Here is a 25,406-nt window from a genome sequence, read left to right as displayed (position 1 = left end):
AAGACTCTATCCTAGACCTTGTCCTATAACCTGCGCAATTACCAAGATTGCTAGCTACAGTGGCCTGATTTTCTCATCCACAACTGAGAGGAAAGTTTCCTGGAACCACAAAAAAAAAATCTTGGAATATGGTAATGAGTATATATGGAGCCAGTGGTTGTTCCCATGAAAGTATGCTTCAAGAGGGAAGAAACCCTGAATCTCTTAGGCAATGGGAATTCCCTTTATTCCCCAATACTTACATGCCTATGCAAAAACAATAAATGGGGTAACACCAAACCCTGCCACTCCAGCACTCCTTTTTCTTGTTTTGTTTTGTCTGTTTTTAATATTATTTTCCTTCTCCTTTTTTCTTCCACATTTTTCTTTCTTTTTCAGTCATGTGGATATTATTTGGTGATTTTTTTTTTTTGCTGGGTGAATTTTTCTTTTTTTTTCTTCTTCTTCTCTTTTCTCTCTCTCTTTTTTTTGTATTTTTTTCTTCTCTTTTCCTTATCCCTTTTATCTCCAACAGAATCACATAACTTGAATCATTCAGTCTCATAAATTGACGGGGGAAAATGATGATACCAGGAACAGTCATATAAACATGTAGTGAAAATAAAAAATGGTCAGACTTGAAGACCAAACCCAAAGTCAATGACAACAGAATAGATACCCACTCTACAACAAGCTGCAAAGTGGAGACCAGTTATACTAGTATTCTGGGGGAAAAGGAGGGAGATATAGGATACATGCTGGGAACAGGGGTGGAGGGAGGACAATACTGGTGGTGGGAATGCCCTTCATTCATTGTCACTATGTACCGTAAATAATTCTGTGAAAGACTTGTAATACACTTCGATCACAATAAAAATTTATTAAAAAAATAAATTGCTAAGTAAATGTGAAAAAAATTTGTAGTTCATGCTATATAATAATAATCTTTTGTTTTTTATCACCTGAAAAGAAAATGAGCATCAAAACTTGGTAAATCCAATGAATGTGCTACTGAGTTATCCTTCCCCACCCCAGATTTTCATGTTAATTATTTTTAATAAGATAAAGTTAAAAACTAGGGCCAGAGCAATGGCACAATGATAGGGCATTGCTTTGCACACACTAACCTAGGACAGACCATGGTTAGATCCCCTTGCGTCCCTTGTGGCTCCCAAGCCAGGAACAATTTCTTAGCACATAGCCAGGCATAACCCCTTACTGTCACCAGGCATGGCCCCAAAAGCAAAAAAGAAAGAAGGTTAAAAAAAGAAGACATTTGGAGAAAATGTGTCCTGATAGATGGACATTTGCAACATAATACTTCAGAGTAGGTCCCAAGAGGCATTTTCTGTGCCTGAGTTTTTATATCTTCTCTTTGTTTTAAAATTGTTTTCTTTCTTTCTTTCTTTCTTTATTTTTATTATTTTTGGTGTTTGCGTCACATGCAGCAGTGCTCAGAGGTTACTCCTGGCTCTATGCTCAGAAATTGCCCCTGGCAGGCACAGGGACCATATGGGACGCTGGGATTAGAACCACCGTCCTTCTGCATGAAAGGCAAATGCCTTACCTCCACGCTATCTCTCCAGCCCCAATTGTTTTATTTTTTAATAATATCTTTATTTAAGCAGTATAATTACAAACATATTTGTAACTGGGTTTTAGTCATAATAAAGAACAACCCCCTTCACTAGTGCAACATTCCCACCACCGATGCCCCCATTTCTCTCCTCCCTTATGTTCTGCCTCTTTTTGAGACAGGCATTCTATTTCTCTCACTCACTACCATTGTCATGATAGTTGTTGGTATAGTCATTTCTCTAACTGCATTTACCACTCTTTGTGGTGAGCTTTCTTTTTTTTAACTTTGATTTAAATTTTCTTAATATTTTTAATTATCTTTATTTAAACACCGTGATTACAAATATGATTGTAGTTGTATGATTTCAGTCATGTAAAGAGCAACCCCTTTCACCAGTGCAACAATCCCACCACCAATGTCCCAAATCTCCCTCCTCCCCACCCCACCCACACCTGTACTCGAGACAGGCTTTCTGCTTCCCTCATTCATTCACATTGTTAGGATAGTTCTCAATGTAGTTATTTCTCTAACTGCACTCATCACTCTTTGTGGTGAGCTTCATGTAGTGAGCTGGAACTTCCAGCCCTCATCTCTTTTGTCTCTGAGAATTATTGCAAAAATGTCTTTAATTTTTCTTAAAACTCATTGGTGAGTGAGACTATTCTCATGAACCAATCCTTCTAGCTCTCATCTCTATTATATCTGGGTATTATTACATTAATGTCTTTTGGCTAAAGAAACAGTGGTACATATACACAATGGAATACTATGCAGCCGTCAGGAGAGATTAAGCCATGAAATTTTCCTATACTTGGTGGACATGGAAACTATTATGCTGAGAGAAATAAGTCAGAGGGAGAGAGATAGACACAGAATAATCTCACTTGTTTATGGGATTTATGTAAAACTGTTTTTTTATTTTGACCATATTGGCTTACATATCTTTCACAGTAGTATTTTATGTACATATTAACATTGAATCAAGGGGATTCCCATCACCAATTTTGTCCTCCCTCCACCCCCATTCCCTTCCTCCATCACCCCCCCCCAGGCTGCTATGTAATCTCCCCCTGGTTATTATAGTTGAAATCCCCATGGAGACTGATGCAGTGGAGCTCTGGGTTTGTTTTTATTATTGATATTGGTGGGGTGGAATATTTATATTCTGTTCATATAATATGAATTCTGCACTTCATTCATTCTGAAATAATTAAAAATAATAGAGAAAAAGTAAGAAAATTTATAAATTTTATTTTTGCTCTATTTTCATTCTGTTTAAGAATGATCCCATTGATGCCTTTCTTTTTTCTGCCTCCATACCCATTTTCACCCATCATGAAAAATTAAAATACATATTGGAAAATTTTTTTCTATATTTGGTAGTGGTGCTTAACTTTCAGGGGGGAGATATATAACAAAATTATCCATTACAAGTTTTATTGTAGTTGCTTATGCTTGATTTTATTTTCAATGAGTTAAAACATTAAATCAAAGAGACCTTTTATTGTATTCTGTTCTCTTCTGTATTGGTTCTGAAGTTCCATCTATTTTTTCCTTTAAAGCCAAAATACTGCACCAACCTTATGGGATTCCTTAGAAGAACCTGATATCCGGGATACCAGTGAATTTGAGTATTTGTTCTCCAAAGATACAACTCAGAGGAAGAAAAAAACTCTATCAGAGTCCTATGAGAAAAAATACAAGGTCAAAAAGGTAATGAATATAGTAATCATGATTGTTTCGTAATTTTTCTTAATATGTGGCTCTTTATTATATGCTGTTGCTTTGTTTTCCCTCAATTTAAGAAAATTTTGTGGATGGATTTTTAGTAAGTTGACAGAAAAAGCTAATAGTTTGAGAAATCTGTGTTGGAATTTTGTCATTGAATTTTTCCAGACTTTTTTTTTTGCGGGGGGGGGGGGGGGGCATACCTGGCAGCATTCAGGTATTACTCCTGGCTCTGCATTCAGAAATCACTTATACCAGGCTCAGGGGACCATGTGGGATTCCAGAAATCAAATCTAACGCCGGCCCAGTGGGGCCCGACTGTGAGAAACTGTGAGTGCTGCCTGTTTGTGTTTGTTTCCTGTCTGGTCTCCTAAACCTCTTGGGAGTGGGCCGAAAAGAGCCCAGAAAACTCGCTCTATTCAAGGGGCCAGAACGCCAAGGGACTGCTTCCTAAAGTGAAAACCGTCTATAAGCAGTACTTCACAGAAAGCAGGTCCCCTGTTTGTGATGTCAGGCTGGGAAAATCCTTGCAGGCCCAGTGGGGCACGATTGTGAGAAACTGTGAGTGCTGCCTGTGTGTGTTTGTCTCCTGTCTTGTCTCCTAAACCTCTTGGGAGTGGGCCGAAAAGGGCCCAGAAAACTCGCTCTCCCCGAGGCTCCAGAAGAACTCTTTCTAAGGAAAGAATGCCACTGCAACAAGAAGGAAAAATCACACTAAGAACTGAGCTGGATCACTGAAGCCCAGCATCTCTCCCCGGGCTGTCTTCTTTGTTGTGTGCTCACGCCTAAGATTTGATCCTGTGTAAGGCTTCATCCACGGAGGGCTCCCCTTCCTTGAAGGCAAGTTGACCCACCCAGAAAGGGCAGAGCCAGAGGAGAGTGGCCACGCAAATCATTTAGCCAATGAATACCACCACAACACATAGAAAAACCCACAATACAAGTGTGACAATGGGGAAACAACGCAGGCCAGCATCAGACATGTGGAATGAAGATGACAATTCTGATGACCAGAAAACAGCCAACCAACTAATCAATCTCTCAGATAAGGAGTTTAGACAAGAAATATGGAAGATGCTCAGAGAACTCAAAGAAACCATAGATTGAGTTGAACAGATTATAATAATAAGAACTAAGAAAATATGAAGACAGAAAACACAAAACTCCAAACTGAAATAACAGGTCAAATAACAGGCCTGAAAAACTCAGTAAACGAATTGAATGGCAAAATGGATACGCTCTCCAACAGGCTAACATAAGCTGAGAATAGAATTGGTGCTGTGGAAGATGAGATATATAACAACTCTATACATCGGGAGAGACTGGAAAAAAACTTAAAGCAAATGAACAGACAATGAAAAAATTAGTCAAAGAATGGGAACAGATGAAAATAGAAGTCTATAATAAGCTCACCAGAAACAACTTAAGAATCATTGGAGTCCCAGAGACCCAGGAAGAATCAACGGTCATGAATATCATTAAAGAGAAACTTCCAGAGCTAAAGAATATATGTGACCAAATCCTGCATGCCTGAAGAGTACCAACCAAAGAGACCCCAGAAAAAATACCCCAAGACACATCCTAGTCACAACGATGAATCCCACAGATATAGACAGAATTCTGAAAGCAGCAAGATCAAAAAGGGAAATTATATTCAAGGGAACAACCTTGAGATTTACAGCAGACCTGTCACCAGAAACACTCAAGGCCAGAAAGCAGTGATGGGACATAGTGACAAAACTCAATGAAATAAATGCTTCGCCTAGAATACTATACCCAGCAAAACTCACTTTCAGGTTTGATGGGAAAAATATATGGTTTCACAGTCAAACAGCAGCTCAGAAACTTTACAGATTCAAAACCAGTCTTAAGAGAAAAACTGAAAGACCTAATTTAAGACAAGACTGACCAAAAGACACACCAAATTTTAATATAAAGATGGCACTAAATCCCAGGACAATTCTTTCACTCAATGTCAATGGACTAAATGCACCAGTTAAGGGACACAGAGTGGCTAAATGGATCAAAAAACTCAATCCAACCTTCTGCTGCCTACAAGAAACGCACCTGAATAGTCAGAACAAACATCAACTTAAAAGGCTGGAGGAAAATTATCCAAGCAAACAACACCCATAAAAAAGCTGGAGTGGCCATACTAATATCAGATGATGCCAACTTTATACTCAGGAAAGTTGTAAGGGACAAAGATGGACATTTTGTATTAATCAAGGGGTATGTAGAGCAGGAAGAAATCACTCTCCTAAACATATATGCACCGAATGAGGGTCCATCAAAATATTTAATACAAATGTTGATAAATCTGAAAAATAATATCAATAACAACACAAAATTGTGGGGAACTCAACATGGCTTTGTAAACACTGGATAGGTCTACCAGACTGAAACCCAACATGAATATACTACACTTGAGAAGAGAAATGGAAGAAAGAGGCCTAGTAGATATATATAGTACACTCCATCCCCAGAAACCTGGATATACATTTTTCTCCAATGAACATGGGACATTCTCCAGGATAGACAACATGCTGGCACATAAAACATACCTCCATAATATCAAGAAGATAGAAATTTTGCAGGCTACCTTTGCTGACCACCAGGCTCTGAAATTATATGTGAATTCCAAATGGACACAGAAGAAAAACTTTAACACCTGGAAATTAAACAGCCTCATACTGAATAACCGTGGGTCTGAGATGAAATCAAAGAGGAAATCAAAACTTTCCTGGAAACAAATGATAATAAAGACACAAACTATCAGAACTTTTGGGACACAGCAAAAGCAGTACTGAAAGGAAAATTTATAGCTTTGCAAGCACACATCAGGAAGGAAGAAGAAGCTTACTTGAGTAGCTTAATGACGCAGCTCATAGAATTAGAAAGTGCTCAAAAAAAGGATCCAAAAATAGGGAGATAGAAGGAAATAACAAAGCTGAGAGCAGAAATCAATGAAGTGGAAAACCCAAAAAACAATCTGAAAGATCAACGAAAGCAGAAGTTGGTTCTTTGAAAAAATAAACAAGATTGATAGGCCACTGGCAAACCTAACAAAGAAAGAGACAGAGAGAAACTTGATAACTCGTATTAAGAATGAAAAAGGATGGGGCCGGAGATAGCATGGAGGTAAGGCGTTTGCCTTTCATGCAGGAGGTCATCAGTTCAAATCCCGGCGTCCCATATGGTCCCCCGTGCCTGCCAGGAGAAATTTCTGAGCCTGGAGCCAGAAATAACCCCTGAGCACTGCCGGGTGTGACCCAAAAACCACAAAAAAAAAAAAAAAAAAAAAGAATGAAAAAGGAGAGATCACTACTGATATGGCAGAGATTAAAAGGTAATCAGAAACTACTTTGAGAAACTCTACGCCACTAAAAATGAGAACCTAGAAGAAATGGATAAATTCTTGGATTCTTATAGTCTTTCACGGTTGAATGAAGAGGATGTAGCATATCTAAACACCCCCATCACTTTTGATGAAATTCAAAAGGTAATCAAAATGTCTGCGCAAAAACAAAAGCACAGGCTCATATGGATTCACTAATGAATTCTTTCAAACTTTCCAAGAGGAACTACTATCAATCCTGGCAAGACTCTTTCATGAAATCGAAAAAACGGGAACACTTCCAAATAGTTTTTATGAAGTTAACATCACCTTGATACCTAAACCAGACAGAGATGCTACGAAAAAAGAAAATTACAGACCAATATCACTGATGAATGCAGATGCAAAGATCCTCAACAAAATCCTGGCAAATAGGATTCAATGCCTCATCAAGAAGTTCATCCACTACAATCAAGTAGGTTTCATCCCAGGAATGCAAGGCTGGTTTAACATCCGAAAATCTATCAACATAATACACAACATTAACAACAAGAAAAATAAAAATCATATGATCATAACAATAGATGCAGAGAAAGCATTTGATAAGGTTCAAAACCCATTCTTGATCAAAACTCTCAGCAAGGTGGGAATGAAAGGAACCTTTCTCAATATTGTTAAGGTCATCTACCACAAGCCAGTGGCAAATATTATCCTCAATGGAGGAAAATTAAGAGCCTTCCCTCTAAATTCTGGCACAAGACAAGGCTGTCTTCTCTCACCACTCCTATTCAATATAGCACGAGAAGTACTCGTTATAGCGATTAGGCAAGAAAAATATATCAAGGGAATCCAGATAGGAAAGGAAGAAGTCAAGCTCTCACTGTTTGCAGATGACATAATGCTCTACTTAGAAAACCCTAAAGACTCTACGAAAAAGCTTCTAGAAACAATAGACTCATATAGCAAGGTGGCAAAAAAATTAACACAGAGAAACCAATGGCCTTTCTTTACATCAATAGTAATAAGGAAGAAATGGACACTAAGAAAACAACCCCATTCACATTAGTACCACACAAACTCAAATTTCTTGGAATCAACTTGACTAAAAATGTGAAGGACCTATACAAAGAAAACTATAAATCTCTGCTCCAAGAAATAAGAGAGGACACGCGGAAATGGAAACACATGCCCTCCTCATGGATTGGCAGGATTAACATCATCAAAATGGCAATACTCCCCAAAGCATTGTACAGATTTAATGCGATCCCTCTAAAGATACCCATAACATTCTTCAAAGAAGTGGATCAGGCACTTTTGAAATTCATTTGGAACAATAAACACCCTAGAATAGCTAAAGCAATCATTGGGAAAAAGAATATGGGAGGAATTACTTTCCCCAACTTTATATTTTACTACAAAGCAATAGTTATAAAAACAGCATGGTATTGGAATAAAGACAGGCCCTCAGATCAGTGTAATAGGCTTGAATACTCAGAAAATATCCCCTGGACATAAATCACCTAATTTTTGATAAAGGAGCAAGAAATCCTAAATGGGGCAAAGAAAGCCTCTTCAACAGTGAGTTGGCACAATTGGATAGCCACTTGCAAAAAATTGAACTTAGACCCCCAGTTAACATCATGTAGGAAGGTAAAATCCAAATGTTTAAGGATCTCGATATCAGACCTGAAACCATAAGATATATAGAACAACACATAGGCAAAACACTCCAGGACATTGAAACTAAAGGCATCTTCAAGGAGGAAACTGCACTCTCCAAGAAAGTGAAAGCAGAGATTAACAGATGGGAATATATTAATCTGAGAAGCTTCTGCACCTCAAAGGAAATATCACCCAGAATACAAGAGCCACCCACTGAGTGGGAGAAACTATTCACCCAATACCCATCAGATAAGGGGCTAATCTCCAAAATATACAAGGTACTGACAGAACTTTACAAGAAAAAGAGATCTAATCTCATCAAAAAATGGGGAGAAGAAATGGACAGACACTTTGACAAAGAAGAAATACAATTGGCTAAAAGACACATGAAAAAATGCTCCACATCACTAATGCAAATCAAAACAACTTTGAGGTACCATCTCACACTACGGAGATTGGCACACATCACAAAGAATTAGAACAAGCAGTGTTGGCAGGGATGTGGAGAGAAAGGAACTCTTATCCACTGCTGGTGGGAATGCCATCTAGTTCAACCTTTATGGAAAGCGATATGGAGATTCCTCCAAAAACTGGAAATCAAGCTCCCATACGATCCCGCTATACCACTCCTAGGAGTATACCCTTTCTTACACCTATATTCATTGCAGCACTATTTTCCATAGCAAGACTCTGGAAACAACCAAGATGCCCTTCAACAGACTAATGGCTAAAGAAACTGTGGTACATATACACAATGGAATATTATGCAGCTGTCAGGAGAGATGAAGTCATGAAATTTTCCTATACATGGATGTATGTGGAGTTTATTATGCTGAGTGAAATAAGTCAGAGAGAGAAAATGCAGAATGGTCTCACTCATCTATGGGTTTTAAGAAAAATGAAAGACATTCTTGCAATAATAATTTTCAGACACAAAAGAGAGAAGGGTTGGAAGTTACAGTTCACATCATGAAGCTCATCACAAACAGAGATGAGTTTAGTTAGAGAAATATCTACATTTTGAACTATCCTAATAATGAGAACGTTTGAGGGTCATAGAAAGTTTGTCTAGAGTACAGGAGGGGGTTGGGTGGAGAGGAAGGAGATTTGGGACATTGGTGATGGGAATGTTGCACTGGTGATGGGTGGTGTTCTTTACATGACTAAAAGCCAAACACAATCATGTATGTAATCAAGTTGTTTAAATAAAATATATTAAAAAAAAGAAATTGAATCTAGGCATGCAAGACAAATTACATTGCTCCAACACCTCAATCTATTTTCTTAATGTGGAATTATTTCAGCCATTATTTTAATTTTCAGAGAGTGAAGAAAGTTATTAATGTATTGAAAATTAATTTCAATTATTTCTAAAATTAACAGATAATTAGTGGAAGTTTGTGTTAGGTTTGTTGGAGACCTGAGCTTTCTCTTATGGTAGCTTTAAAATATCAATAATGAAATCAGATTAACTTAGACTCAATCGTACATTTGTACTAACTACCTTTCATATTTGTTCTTCTGTTCAGTGACAATCATGTAGCATAAAAAAAAATTTGCATCATTTCTGAAAGCTGCTTTGGAAGGCCTGGTATGAGTCTCTTAGCTATATTGATGAAAACAGCCAAAGATCCTTGCCCTGTAGAGTCTGTATTAAAATAGTAATCACTGGTAGAGTGAGGAAAATTGGGGATGTGAGTTGGGAAATGGGCCTTGTAATTGGAGTGCTCAACATATATTTCATGGAAGAGGAGAATTTTGACAGAAATAATTGAGGACTTAAGATTGGCACTATCAGCCATGAGTCAGAGAATAAGCTCAAGAGTCTCCTGGAAATCTGTGTTGTTCCCCTAAACTAGCTGGGTTCCCCAAGTTCTCCAAGTGCTTTGCCTTAGTCCTTCAACCTTGACATGAAACTGCCAGCTACTGAGGTTGACTCTGTTCATTTGAATGAGGTGACATAGATATCTTGTTTCCTCTGTGCATGTCAGATGGTTTGCCCTCATCAAATAAGTACCACTTTAATTATGCTTCTGTTTTTGTCACCCATTACTGGTAGCTTCCAGAACTGGTATTTTGTTTGACATCGTTGTAGTAAGTTTTGAGGGAAAAAAAAAGAGACAGCGAGCTCTCTCTATCCCTGGGTTCTGCATTCACAGATTCAACCAGCTATGGACTGAAATTGCAGACGTGAGCACTGTCAGGTTTTGGTACTGTGGGGCCAGGAAGGTTGAGATTGTCCAGTTTCTATGAATAACAAACAACTTATTTTGGCATTGTTCTTGATTTTTAGTTTTGTACTAATGGGCTGTGTGACTCTATCAAGCTCACTAGGATGTTAGGGAATTCAAATAAATTTGAAGAAATGCATCGTTCATAATATTAATTACCTGATCAGCTTTTCATGCTTAAAGTTGGGTTCCACTATTGGTCATGTTTCCAGTACCATTATGATTCTGAAATCAGTCCTGTCTTACTGTGGAGAAAAAAAAGAAACGTTGTGAATTCAGTTTATCTTTTAATCAAATCATATTTCCTTCATTACTTGAATTGTGAATCAAAATCATGATCAAAGGTTTTCACCTCTCAGTTTCAATGAACTTTATTTTGTATGAGAAACATGATCCCAGTAACAAATATCCTTTTCCTAGGACACATTGCACACAACAGTCTGAATTTTCAAATAAAACAATTGGTTATTAACAGAAGTCAGCTTACTCACTATTAGCTAACAGTAAAATATTTCTATGCAGTGAGATTCATATGAGATGGAAATCAGCATACTTTACTACATGCAGTAGCTTTTTAAATGCCATCTACTAATATTTTTATATAAAAGATATTCTAAAGCTAGCCTAAGTTTGACTCTTTTAGGAAGTCTTCCTTTGACTAGTCAGGAACTCTCATGAATTTTTAAATATTTTTTAAAAATTGTAAAAGAAATTGTGGTGAAATATGTACTACAGAAAATTTGCCTATAATTTTTCTCGAGGGTGGTGTATTTTTTTCTCTGTGCATCAGTTTCTACTCTTTTTTCTGAAGTTTCATGCAATGTGATATTAATCTTCTGTTCTCTATTCTCAGATCACTATTGCAACTTTTATTTCTCTGGGTGCTTGGTAACATGTTGTTTAGTCATCAGACTAATAATTTCTGTTTTGGCAAATGACTATTATAAAACCACGCATTTGTTTTTAAAACATCAAAGCATTAGGTTTATACATATTTCCTATCTCATAATTGTTTGCCTGTTCAACAAAGGATTTTTCATGAAAGGGCTTTATATGTTTGTTGATTTTCTCTCTTCTGAGAGAAAGGATACCCTTCATTTGAACTCTTTCATTTTTATGAATTGAGTTAGTCATTGCTCCATATATATTTTCTTAAGAAAGAAAAAAAAAAGTAGGGCATGTGACAGTAAGTCTGCCTAGAATTTTCAGTGAGTTTTTTAGCATACCTGTGAACTAAGATCTAAATATTTTAATTTTTATTGTGACTAAAGTGCATTACAAATCTTTCACTGCATCATTTATGGTACATAGTGACAATGAATGAGGGGCATTCCCTCCGCCCCGTTCCCAGTATTCCAGGATGCTCCAGATCTGTCTTTTAGCAAGCTTCCTCTGTGTCCAAGGCTAGATTTCCAACATTAGACTAGATCCTGCAGTTTCTTTTCCTTAAATCAAATGCTTTATTCTCTTAAAATGAAAACGAATGTTAGAGATTGTGAACAGCTGATAACTCCGAGCATTGGAAGCCAGTTCTTCACTTAGCCACACAATGGTTTCTATACAAGGAGGCCAGGAGAATCCCTGCCAAATAGATATTTTTATGACAGAAGTTGAGTATATTGGCGATCCTAAAGTTCAACATTCTGAATTTTGGTCAACCAAGCTCAGTCAGGACTGAGGCATCATTGGAGCATCTCTTACTTGGACCTTGTCTTTATCCCTTGAATATTATTAGTTTTGAGATAACCCTTGGAATTTTCTAAGTACTGCAGAACTCAGATACTTCTTAGTTTTATTGTCTATAAGTACTTTGAAGTATCCAGCACTGGCACTGGTTTAAAGCTCATGTCCTTCAACTGGGCAGGTATGATCTCCTATATTATTAATGTCTTAGAAGGAACCTTGCTCATAATCTAATTTATTACTCTCCTTTAGAACATAAGAAAATGAGATCTAGAAAGATAAATGACTTCTAAGATTTCACACTGTTACCTTGGGAAGCCATTGGGAATGCCCAACACTTGAAAGGATGTCTCAGGGTCTCTGCACAGGCTTTCTTTTTCTCTTTATTTAAAATAATTTGCCTTTACTGATTATGGTAAGTGAATTTTATTGGGACAATAGTTTTGATGTTTATAAATTGAGAGTAGCCAGACCATTCCTGTTGTATTTTTATGTTCATGAAGAAACCCACAGCTTCACTTTTTGACCCAGAGAGACTTCTAGTAGTTCATCCAATATTGGTTTATGGAGGCTTTCTCTGCTATAAAACCGAGGTCTCCACTGTGCATATGCCTATTTTACACTCTAAGTCCACATTTTTTATGTTGTGAAATTATCCAATAATATTTTTCAGTCTTTAATAGGAATATATATCTTTGAATAAAAAGAAACATTACCTATAGCTTCAGCAATAAATAAGTAGATTCATTGGATTTTTTTTTGCTCTTTAAACTACTGATGTAGTTTAGTATTAGAGATATAAAATTACTATGAAAAAATTGCATTGTAATAAACAGTCATGTGACATTCTTACCACCACAAATATGGTAGTCAGCAAAGTGGCAAGTAGTCAGTTGGGTCTTGTTACTAGAAATACTGAGTACTATCTTCTAGTATTTGTTTTCTGGTAATGAACAGAACAAGTAATTTAATGTTCCCATGCTGTTTCTTTATCAAAGAAATGTGGAACAATAACTCTTATATGGTCCACCGGAGGATAAAATTCAATTATGGTTGTGAAACATCTGTAAGTAGTCTTTAGGGACAGAGAGATAGCACCAGGGGTAAAATAATCATCTTGCACATAACTGACCCTGGCTTGATTATTTTTCAACCATTCATCATCTTCTGAGCACTCCCAAGTGTGATCCTTAAGCACTGGATATGGTCCCACATATATACACATATACACTTATTCATATATATACATATATATGTATTCTAGAGCTGTGTAGTTATCAAATCCATCCATTTATAAACCATTGTGAAAATGTTGTTTTGCAAATATAAATTCTTGATCATCAGTGCGACTCCAAAAGTTGCCGGGAAGTCTTAAAAACTATTCTTGAAACTGCAAACGGGAACCTCCGGACCATTCCTGTTGTATTTTTATGTTCATGAAGAAACCCACAGCTTCACTTTATGACCCAGAGAGACTTCTAGTAGTTCATCCAACTTTGGTTTATGGAGGCTTTCTCTGCTATAAAACCGAGGTCTCCACTGTGCATATGCCTATTTTACACTCTGTCTAAGTCCACATTTGTTCCTGGGAAAGATAGGTCGGCATTCTGATAAGGAGCCAAAAACCTGCCTTCATTGCCTGAGACGGCTTTTTCCTGGTGCCTGTCAAATAAGTAGCTTACATGCACTGCTGATATACTTCCCAATTGCTTTCTGAGTTTGCCCAAGGACTTTCTGAAAATTAGCATGACCTGCCAATATTCTTCCTCTCTTGCAACTCCATGATCTCACTTTGAATTGTAAATGATCTCTGTGCTTGTCCCTTCTTCTGTCAGATAGACAAAAGCATTCCTCTCCCTCTTCCTCTTGAGTGGATGTTTCTTAAGAATTAATGAGATAATGGCTATTTATTCCCTGAGCACTTTGGACTGGGGGTGGAAGAGAGAGGTTGTGATGGTTCTGCAGACACTAGTCTGTTGAAATTTCCCGGAGCCAAAAGCCTTCAGTTGTAAATTGGTCATTTTGGCCAGGCTCACAAGCTGTAATTCTCACACCCGAGACTTGGTGTCTCAATGTAGTGGGGAGGGGAAAAGGGTGGAAGGAGAACATTGCTTGGAAGCCTGAATATAAATTTATAGGGCTTTCATAAGTTGCTGCCTTCCAAATTTTTATAATTTCAGCTTTTTGTACAAATTTCTGACTCCTTGGTGTCAAGTAGATGCATTTTATTCCTCTTTTCCCCTAGAGAGAGAGAGAGAGAGAGAGACTGGATTTGCCAACCTTTTAATATTTATGTTTGAACAATAAACAGTGAAGTTACAGGTTATCATTTTATAGAAATGAGTAAAAACAACTTATCCATGTGTTAGTTATGTGACTGTGAAATTATTTGCGCTCTGTCCAGTTTCCTTGAATAGCATCTCAAGGTTTAGAGTTTTCCTGAACTTCAAAATAAAGGTCCCTGACTAGACAAATTTACCAAAAGCAAACAGGAGCTTCTACTTCGTGACAGGCAAATGTTTACAAAAATGCTGCCTTGTAAATTTTATTTGGAAGTAAGAATGGCCCCCAAAGTTTTACTTTATTTACTTAAAAATTGGTGAAAACTTGTTAAGTCTAGCTATCAATGATTCTTTCAGAATTTGACTATTATTCTTGGAATAGAACTGTGTTTCCCTTACTGGCTGTTAAGCAGTAACTTCAACTGGATTTGTTTGTACCTCAAGTCAGTGGCAATATGATTGCGGTGCTCATTACCCTCCCCAACCACAAGAGGGCACCTTTTAAGACTGAGCTCTGCAGTGCTAAATAGCATCTAATGTGGAGCAGGGAGGAATGGAAACTTGATGAGAGTAACTGCCTCTCTTCTGCACCTCTTGAGTCGTTTCAGTTTACTTCAATGTGGACCCTAAGGCCTATTGTCACAGCTACTACTCCCGTAGCTTCATAAACACAGAGCTTGAAACAACCCCAGCTCAAGTATTCTCAAAAACAACCAAAATGAAGTTGTAACATGCACCCATGGAGTATTTTTCTTTTTTTTTTTTTTTTTTTTGGTTTTTGGGCCACACCCGGTAATGCTCAGGGGTTACTCCTGGCTATGCGCTCAGAAGTCGCTCCTGGCTTGGGGGACCATATGGGACGCCAGGGGATCGAACCGTGGTCCGTCCTATGCTAGCGCTTGCAAGGCAGACACCTTACCTCTAGCGCCATCATCCTGGACCCACAAAATAACTTCTTTTTTTTTTTTTTTTTTTTTTTTGGTTTTTGGGCCACACCCGGTGACGCTCAGGGGTTACTCCTGGCTATGCGCTCAGAAGTTGCTCCTGGCTTGGGGGACCATATGGGACACCGGGGGATCGAACCGCGGTCCGTCCAAGGCTAGCGCTGGCAAGGCAGGCACCTTACCTTTAGCGCCACCGCCCGGCCCCCATGGAGTATTTTTCAAATGAAGATAATATGTGTTTGACACGCATTAACTTGCTACCAAATGCCAGTTTCATGTTCACTGTGATTAGTCCTGTTTGGTGATAAGAAAACTAGAGCTTTGAGGGACCCTGCAGCTTGTATAGCTTGTAAGTGGTAGAGCAAGAAAACAAACCCAACACAAATCCAGACTCTTGTGCCCTAAATTGCCCATTGCACGGTCTGTTTGGCCTGAATTTTATAGCAAACCCTGATTTTAAATGCATTTGGAAGAGTCTGAATTTTTTTTCTAGTTGTAGTCAATCTGACTTTCACTTCTGGCTCTGAATTTAACCAATGAGAGTCTTGGAAAAAAGTCTTTTAGATTGAGTTTGATGTGTCTCTTCTGTAGCAGAAGGTAAACTTCAATTTGGTGAATTCCAGGGACTGGTCTTCCACTTTTTTGTTTTGTTTTGTTTTGGGGGGAGGCACACCCGGTGGTGCTCAGGGGTTACTCCTGCCTGTCTGCTCAGAAATAGCTCCTGGCAGGCACGGGGGACCATATGGGACACCGGGATTCGAACCAACCACCTTCGGTCCTGGATCGGCTGCTTGCAAGGCAAACGCCGCTGTGCTATCTCTCCGGGCCCTGGTCTTTCACTTTTCTTTGCAAATAAAAATACTCCAGACACATCAGCTTTTATTTTTAAATTTATTTGAGGACTGATAGACAGGAAAATATTATATAAATCAGTAAGTCAGTACCAGAACAGAGGCACGAATGGATAGTTCAAGTTGCTTGATCCTTCAGTACCATACTGTTCGAGGGCCATCCTCTCAGATGCACATTATTTTTAATTCACATTCTTATTGAGTAATTAAAATTTTAATAGGGTAGCCTTATACTCTTAAGGTGTATAAGTCATATTGCACCACTACTAAAGTTCTAGAACCCTTCCCATGATCAGCTTGGTAATAGCTGTGTTTTACTTTCTAAAGTTGCAGAGTCATCAGAAGTTTCATCCATTTAAATGGCATGATTTTATTTGGGGGGGGGATTGGGGCCATGCTCAGCAGCACAAAGGGCTTACTTTTGTCTCTCCGCTCAGAAATCTCTCCTGGAAGGCTTGGAGGACCATATGGGATGCTGGGGGTTGAACCTGGGTTGACCGTATGCAAGGCATTAAATGTTCTACCTGCTGTGTTCTGGTCCCAACATAATTTTATCTTAATGAGTTATACTTGTAGTTTGTTGTTGAATAATATTCTCTTGAGTCTAGATAAAATCTCTTTAACCCACTTACCCCGAGATAGGCATTTGGTCAATAGCAATGTCTTGGCATCATAAAGACTGCTGCCTTAAACATATAGTTACACACATTTTTTAAAAATTATTATTCATCTTCTACTCAGAAATACCTATAAGTAGAATACCATAATTCTTTCAGTTTTCTGAGTCATTTTCTTACTGGTTTCTGTAGGGCCATACCATTTTATAGCCCAAACCAACTGAGTCCCAGAGTTCCTTTTCCTCTATAGTTTTGTTAGCATATGTTGTTTCTAGTTTTTCTTTTATATAGAACTTTCTCAAGATTCAAGTGATATATCATTGTGGTTTTGTGTTTTTCCTTAATAACTTAAGTGAAGTATTTTTTTTATGTACCTGTAGGCCATCTGTATCTTCTTTGGAGAAGTATGTATTCAGGTCTTTGGCCTATATCTTGATTGGGTTACTTTGCTTTTTGTAATAGAGGTATAGGAGATTTTTTTTTTTATGAGGGAGTCAAATTGGGACTCACCTGGCAATGACCAGGGATTATACCCTGCTCAGTGCTCAGGGTATCGTGTGGTACCAGGTATCAAATCTGGGGTCTCCACATACAATAGAAAAGGTTCTACCACTGAACCATAGCCCTATCCTGAGTTCTCTTTGTATAAATCCTTCGATGGATAATTCTGAATTATCATTGCCTAATTTGTAAATGTCATTTTTTCTTATGCTGGTTTCTTTTCATGTGAAAAAAGCTTTTATGTTTGATATAACCCGATTTACTTATTGTGTTTTTATCTGTGAGTGTTATGCTCTAGTAGACTAGCCCAGAGCAGCACTCGGGAAAGGCAAGTGCTCTGATGCTGAGATATCCTCAGATCTGAGAGTTGAAATCCCAAATAGATGCCCAAAGTTGATGACTGTGAGTGTAGACTCTACATATTTCTTTAATAATTTTAAGTGTTCTATTAAATCATTTAATCCTTTTTAATTTAGTTTTTTTATATCTAGTGTTAAATAATTCCACTTTTATTTTTAGCACATGACCGTGCAGTTTTCCCGGTTTCACTGAAATAACATCCATTCTTCATCTTATAATCTTGACTTCTTTGTCATAAAATAACTATCTCAGCATGCATAAATTTATTTCTGTGCTCTCCATCCAATTGCCCTCGTCTATGAGTTTTTCTCTTCCAGTACCATAAAGTTTTGATCATCTGTGCTTTCTAACATCAGTTGGGGCATGAAAAAAAGACCTTATTTTTTTCCTCACAATTGCTTTAGACATTCAGGGTCTTTTTTGTTTGTTTGTTTGTTTGTTTCGTTTCCTACACGTTTTAGAACTAGTTCTTCTATTTCCTTGGAAAATGCTATTAGGATTTTTGATAGTGGTGGCATTAAATCTGTAAATTCCTTTAAAATAAAACAATCCTTTAGATAATTGGTTTTCTTCCCATCCATGAGCCAGGCACACCTGCATTTTTAAATTCCACACATATAGAAATGTGTGAAAAGAACAAAGCTACAGATTTGGACCTTGTTCAGTCAGTGAGTAACAGAGGCAAAGCTGTCAGAGGATCTCCTAACCACAGTTTCCTTCCTCGAAGGTGCATTCATTTTCTTCCTGAGTCTCTCTACTTAACAACAAACAAACAAGTACTAGCATTTGTCAGCAGCAGCAGCAAAGGGCCTGGCTAGCTAGCCACTTCAGCATTTGTCCCTCCATCTCTGAGTTGCCAGGGTCCAGAGATCTAGTCTGCAGGGCTATCCACATGGTTCGTTCCTAGGACAGTCTGGTTTGACCTTAGGACAGTCTGGTTTGACCCCGGTTTATGATGACACTTTCCTTTTTTTTTTTTTTTTTTTTTTTTATAAAATACCTTGTGGTCCAGACCTTGATTTCATTTCAGCCTGACCTGATTTCTCTCCAGCTGAGGCTAATTTGCATGGCTGTAAACACAGGCCCTCCAAAGCTCACCAACTGGGATCAAAGCTGAAGAAACCTGAAACGACTGGAAACTCCAGTCGTATCTGAAGCTGACTCGGAGTCACGCCTCAGCCCAGGAGGCTGCCAGCTTGTAGCAGCTCAAGAAATGTTTTCCTGATTGATCTGATTAGGGCAGCAAGGTTAGCCATGGTCAATTTACGAAGACAGTATGAGAAGAAATCATGTGTGTAGCCGTGTTATGGGTCAGCAAGGCCCTTGCCAGAAGTTATAAAAAGCCACAGCTCTGCCAGGACCATTATCAGATCCCCTCCGTGGAGTACAAATGGGATTGGAGGGGCAGGAGCCACTCCAGTGGAATGAAGGACAAAAGGGGTTGGTTGGGCTGGGAAGAGTTTGTGAATTCTGCTTGCTTCCAGCTGGATTCCTTGGCTGCCAAGGACCTTTCACTTGAGAGGAAGAGCCCAGGAGTACCCTGATACTTCATAGGGAGGACTGCTTAGCTCCTCATTGCTGTAGAAAGGGTTTCAGGTGCTCATTTGATAAGGATGCAAACACTAGATGGATGTCCCATGCAAGAGGGCACATGGAACTTATAGGGCATTTTGATCTCTTCCCTTAGGCCAAGAATTGGCTTAATTAGGATCTAGCTTCGGGCCCTAGTTACTAAATAATTTGTATTTTATAGTCTTCTCCTCCTCCTCCTTCTTCTTCTTCTTCTTCTTCTTCTTCTTCTTCTTCTTCTTCTTCTTCTTCTTCTTCTTCTTCTTCTTCTTCTTCTTCTTCTTTTCTTCTTCATTTTCATTCATTGACTTTTTTTTGCTGGGTGCCTTCTCCTTCTCCTTCTCCTTCTCCTTCTCCTTCTCCTTCTTCTTCTTCTTCTTCTTCTTCTTCTTCTTCTTCTTCTTCTTCTTCTTCTTCTTCTTCTTCTTCTTCTTCTTCTTCTTCTTCTTCTTCTTCTTCTTCTTCTCCTTCTCCTTCTTCTTCTCCTTCTCCTTCTTCTTCTCCTTCTCCTCCTTCTTCTCCTTCTCCTTCTTCTTCTTCTTCTTCTTCTTCTTCTTCTTCTTCTTCTTCTTCTTCTTCTTCTTCTTCTTCTTCTTCTTCTTCTTCTTTTCTTCTTCTTCTTCTTCATTTTCATTCATTGACTTTTTTTTTGCTGGGTGCCTTAATAGTCACATCAGGCATTTTGCATGTTACTAAATAATTTGTATTTTATAGTCTTCTCCTTCTCCTTCTCCTTCTCCTTCTCCTTCTTCATCTTCTTCTTCTTCTTCATTTTCATTCATTGACTTTTTTTTTGCTGGGTGCCTTAATAGTCACATCAGGCATTTTGCATGTGCCAAATATCCATAGGCGTTGAGAAGGAGGTCTTTAAAAATAGTATAGAGTTGAAAATACCAGGGTTAATTCATGACCTAATTATCACATCACTTTTTTTCTCTCCAGTAGGCTCTCTGATTCCACTCCTATAGTTTTCCCGAACAAAACTAACTTCTAAGCTTTTTGTTCATATGGTTATTCCATTCCAAGTGATTCTGAGGTTTCTGGATTTTCCACTCTGGGTGTAGTTTTCTTCCTCCCTGTTCAATTGAGGAGCCTAAATATTACTTATAACACCGGAATAAGGTACATCAATTAACAAAGAAAGATTTATCCAAAATAATGCCAAGTGAAAGCTGCATCATTTGAGCTGGAGCTCATTATAAATGGTCTCGCTGTACTATAATCATCTTATGAATGGAAAAAATGAGACACCGAGATGGCTGCTTAGAAAAGACTGTGATTCAGAATGGAGCAGCAAAATGCCTAAGGGAGACAATGTTGTCGGATAATTTATTAAGACACTGAAGAAACTGGATCATGAAATGTTTTTACTATATGTCAAACATATTCTAGTGGTGTGGGTTGAGAACAATTCAGGTGACCTATAGATTCAGTGGCCTAGAGATCATGGCCATTAGGTTACTACCTACAGCATTGGGTTAGAGGGTCAGAGGTATGTCTTAAAGGATAAGGACAATAGGTATGGTTTAAAGAACCAACCCAATGGCAATCAATGGGTAGCCACAGCATGAAGGGCATGTGCCTTTCAGAATTAACATTCATGGAGAAGATGAAACAGCATAGGAAGTTCATACCTCTTGGTAAAGATCTTGGTTTTTGTCTCAGAGCTATCAGGAAGCCTGGTTAGATAGTGTCAGGGGCCTCAACTCCATGTTTCCTGCCTTCTGCTTTTCCATTCCATATATAGAGCACCTACTTAGAACTATTCCAAGCATGGAAGGTGAAGCCTGAGGATGTAGCTCAACTGGAGGGTATTTGTCTTGTATGTATGAGAAGGTTCTGGCTTCATCACACACACACACACACACACACACACACACACACACACACACACACACACACACGTATCCTAGGTTTGGACACCATGTTTTAGCAGAAGTTTTTAAAAACCAGCTCTGACTCGTCCTTTCTATGTCATCTCTATCCTCCTTCAAGTACTTTCACAAACACACACACACACACACACACACACACACACACACACACACAGTATCCTAGGTTTGACACAGTGTTTCAGCAGAAATTTTTAAAAACCAGCTCTGACTCCTTCTTTCTGTGTCATCTCTATCCTCCTTCAAGTACTTTCACCATTCTGCGAATTCTCCTTGTAGTTCCTGCATCTGTCAGTGGGGATTGAAACTCATAAACTACTTTAGCTGGCTCCACCAGACTGATGAATCACTATCACCATCAGTGTCCTTAAGAGTAGGAGTAGGGATAGGAAATCTTTGTATTGATTTACTTTATTTTGTTTGGGGGTGAGGGTCAGGCCTGGTCGTGCTCAGTGGACCACATGGTGTCAGGGATTGAAACTCTGACTTTGTCATGCAAACCATGTCTTTGGTTCTTTGAGACATACCTCTGTCCCTCTAACACTATAGTTTACTACTGCCAGTTCACAGATTAATGCCAGTTTACAGTTGTAAAATGTGAAGTCCACTTTCCTAGTGCTATCACTAATGGGGAACAGAATGTGGTTTTCTATTTTTTGTTTTTGTTTTCGTTTTTGGGGGGCCACATCCATTGACACTCATTGGTTACTCCTGGCTATGTGCTCAGAAATCGCTCCTGGATTGGGAAAGACCATATGGACACGAGAGAATCGAACCACAGTCAAACTGCACTCTGTTCTACGCTAGCACCATCGCTCCAGCCCCCAGAATTTGGATTTCTCATCAAAAATCTCATCTCTCATTTATTGGTGCCTCTTGGACCTCCAGGGATGGCTATACTCCATTTAACTTTGTCATTAAAGTTTGATACTGAAAGATTCATCTCCTTAAACCTAGGCCAATAAGAAACCATGTAATAGGACAAAAACTGCCTTCATCCTCTGGTACTCTTTTATCTTAGTTTTATATTTTATGTGTAATTCAGATCCAATTTTAAATATGACATCTGATGACTTAAGGTGGCCTCCTTCAGCTATTTCTGTCATTAATTTTTCCATTTTTATGGAGATATGATGACTTACAATAATGTTATTGATGGATGATGGCCTCCTTAAATTCATTTTAAGTGTAATATACTATCAATAAGCATGGATATGTCCAGGATGGTTGATTTAGGTGATATGACACCAATAAGATGCTTTAATTTTTATTTATTATACAGAGTATCTTTATACTTTATAGAAATATAATTTTAAGTTGAACAATATTAAATGCTTTTAGAAAAAGAAAATTGCTAACAAATCTCAACATAACTCAAGCAACTTTTCATGCAGACACATTCTCTGAACAAAATGAAGTTATACCATCTATCAATAATGAGAAGAAATCTTTTTTTTTTTTTTTTTTTTTTTTGGTTTTTGGGCCACACCCGTTTGACGCTCAGGGGTTACTCCTGGCTATGCGCTCAGAAATCGCCCCTGGCTTGGGGGGACCATATGGGATGCCGGGGGATCGAACTGCTGTCCGTCCTACGCTAGCGCTTGCAAGGCAGACACCTTACCTCTAGCGCCACCTTCCCGGCCCCAGAAATCTTAACCATGTCAAAAACTAAAAAGCTCTTGATATTTTACATTATGAGTCTCTCCCCTAAAAAATGGCAGTAGGAAAATAGAAAAGAAAAAGAAAGAAAAGTGCTACTCTATATAAAATAAAGTTATTTTGTGTATTCAGTGTTGGATTTTGAACCCAGGACCTCACACATGCACTCTTTTTTAAGCCATAGTCCATCATCCAAAAGCTGGCTAATTGAAAACAAAATTCAAAAATCTTGATAAAACTAGATATAACTCAAACAATTAAGCAAACAACTAACTAATCAAGCAGCTAAAAAATCTTGACAAAACTAGATAAAAAATCTACATAAAACTAAGCAAATAAGCAAACAATTCTCAATATCAGAAAAGCAACAATGAATGTAACTATAGAAACAATAAAAACATGTAAGAATAACAGATTTTTCCAGTCGATGAAAATAACATGAACAATTTCCTAGTAAAATCTTACTTACTGGAACAGACTTTAGGAGAAATTGGACACTTCAATATTCTATAAGTATTAAGGAAATTGGATCAGTGATTTAAAATCTTACAAGTTACCAGTCACAGATGGTTTATTACATCATACGTTTCCTTCATAATCAAAATACATTAGGGAAGATAAGATGTTATATGTGAAACTCAGAAATAGTCTTATTAGCACTAACAGAGAAGGGTAGGGAAAAAAAAGGAAAAATTGAAGCCTATTTTACTCATAGGTATATTTGTGATGAAAATTTTAAATAGAATGTTAGCACACAGAATCCACTAAGTAAATATGCATATATAGAGAAGCATTAAAGTAGACACATAAAAACAGATCTCATGAATAAGAAAATCAATGTTATAAAATATCAGTTAACCCTACATTCATTTCTAGTTTTAAACATACTCAAAATATGGTCGTGTGACCGGAAAGAGTCCAGTAGAGAAGGTTCTTGCCTTGTATTCATAAGACCTGAATTTGATCTCCAGACACCCCATCTGATTTCCCAAGCATCTCCAGGAAGAATCAATGACTGTAGTGCCAGGATTAAACCCTGAGCACTGCTGGTTGTGCCTCCCGCCAAATGTTACTACAAAAAAAGGAGTACTTTAAAGAGTCTTTTACTTATTTTAATAAGTATAATTTTCCAGAGAAGACAAATGACCTTAGCCTACAGAAAAAATGTTCAACTTATCAGGAAAATGCAAATCAAAATCATAGGGAGATCTCTCAAACCTGTAAGATTAGACTAATAAAAAAAATCCAGAACCAACATATATTAAAAATATTGTTAAAGAAATGGAGAAAAAATGAAAAATTGTACATAGCTAATTGGAATGTAAGTTGTATCTGCTAAGCAAATAATAGGAGGATTCTTTAACAAGTTGAAAATGAGATATTCTGTGATCCAACAAGGCCTCTCTGGGCATTTGGCCAAAAGAATATGAAAACGCTATTTTAGGAAATATATATGTATCCCAATGTTCTTATTAGCAATATTCACAGGAATCAACCATGGAATCAGCCTATGGATGATGGGATAAAGAAGTTGTACAATATATATTCAGAAGAACACTACTAAGTTATGTAAAAAAGATGAACTTGTACCTTATACAGCAATCTGATTAGAACTGAGGTGATAAGTGAGGGAAGTCAGGAAATGAAAAACAATTGCTAAATGATTTCAGATGGGATATAAATAACCAAAGTATATAAACAGGCAAAAAAAAATATGACTAGAATCACTCTCAGATTTGATTTTGTCGAAAATATGGTGGTTACCAGACAGAGAAGGGAACAATGAGTAGAAGAAAAGACAGAGGAGCTATTTGGAAATAAGGCCTGACATTGAAATTTCAGTGAGTTATTACAGTAAGACAAATATACATATCAAAGTACCAAGCTGCATGTCAAACGATGTTAAATCAGTACAAATTTATTTATATTTTCAAGTAAATATGGATTATCAGTGTTTCAAAAATAAGAATAAAAAGAACTCGTGACAATGAAAAAACATAGGTGTTTATTCTAGATCAAATCAAGATAATTGATTAATCAGTATAATAATATATATTTATATATTACATCATATTATAAGTATAACATGGTTATCAGGGGTAACAAAACAACAGAATTAATTAATTGCATACATGAAAACATATATAATAACCTCTTTGTAGATTGACTATTGAAATTTGTATTTTAACAATTTAATATATAGACAAATAAAAATAATCTTTCTGTCACATCATAAAAAATATGGAATTAAGCACATGATTGGGAAAGTAAAAGCTTAAAAAGGAATAGAGAAACAAATTATCCTCACATAGGAAAGATACAGAAAGGAGAAATTAAATGAGTAACATATGTAAAATACATAAATTAGCAGTATAAATATAAAATTATAATAATAAACTCTTACTCATCAGAAAATAAGACAGAATTTTGCAAGCTATCCTATTTTTCGTACCATAATATGCACCTTTTCCCCTCAAAAGTCAGGTTTCAGTCATAAAACGAACACCTTCCCATTACTAATGCTATGTGTTT

General features: G+C 37.5%; 1 protein-coding gene across 2 annotated transcripts in view; it reads left to right on the top strand.

Annotated features, from left to right (window-relative positions):
• FMN1 (formin 1) overlaps positions 1-25,406 on the top strand; it is a 483,837-nt gene that overhangs the window by 254,749 nt on the left and 203,682 nt on the right. For both annotated transcript variants that reach the window (XM_049789785.1, XM_049789784.1), the window contains one exon: positions 3,121-3,271. In XM_049789785.1, coding sequence (XP_049645742.1) covers positions 3,121-3,271 — 151 coding nt within the window. The remainder of the gene's footprint in view (positions 1-3,120; positions 3,272-25,406) is intronic.

Source organism: Suncus etruscus, chromosome 16, assembly GCF_024139225.1.
Source record: "Suncus etruscus isolate mSunEtr1 chromosome 16, mSunEtr1.pri.cur, whole genome shotgun sequence".
Taxonomy (NCBI): Eukaryota; Metazoa; Chordata; class Mammalia; order Eulipotyphla; family Soricidae; genus Suncus; species Suncus etruscus.
This window is presented reverse-complemented; position numbering and strand designations above follow the sequence as displayed.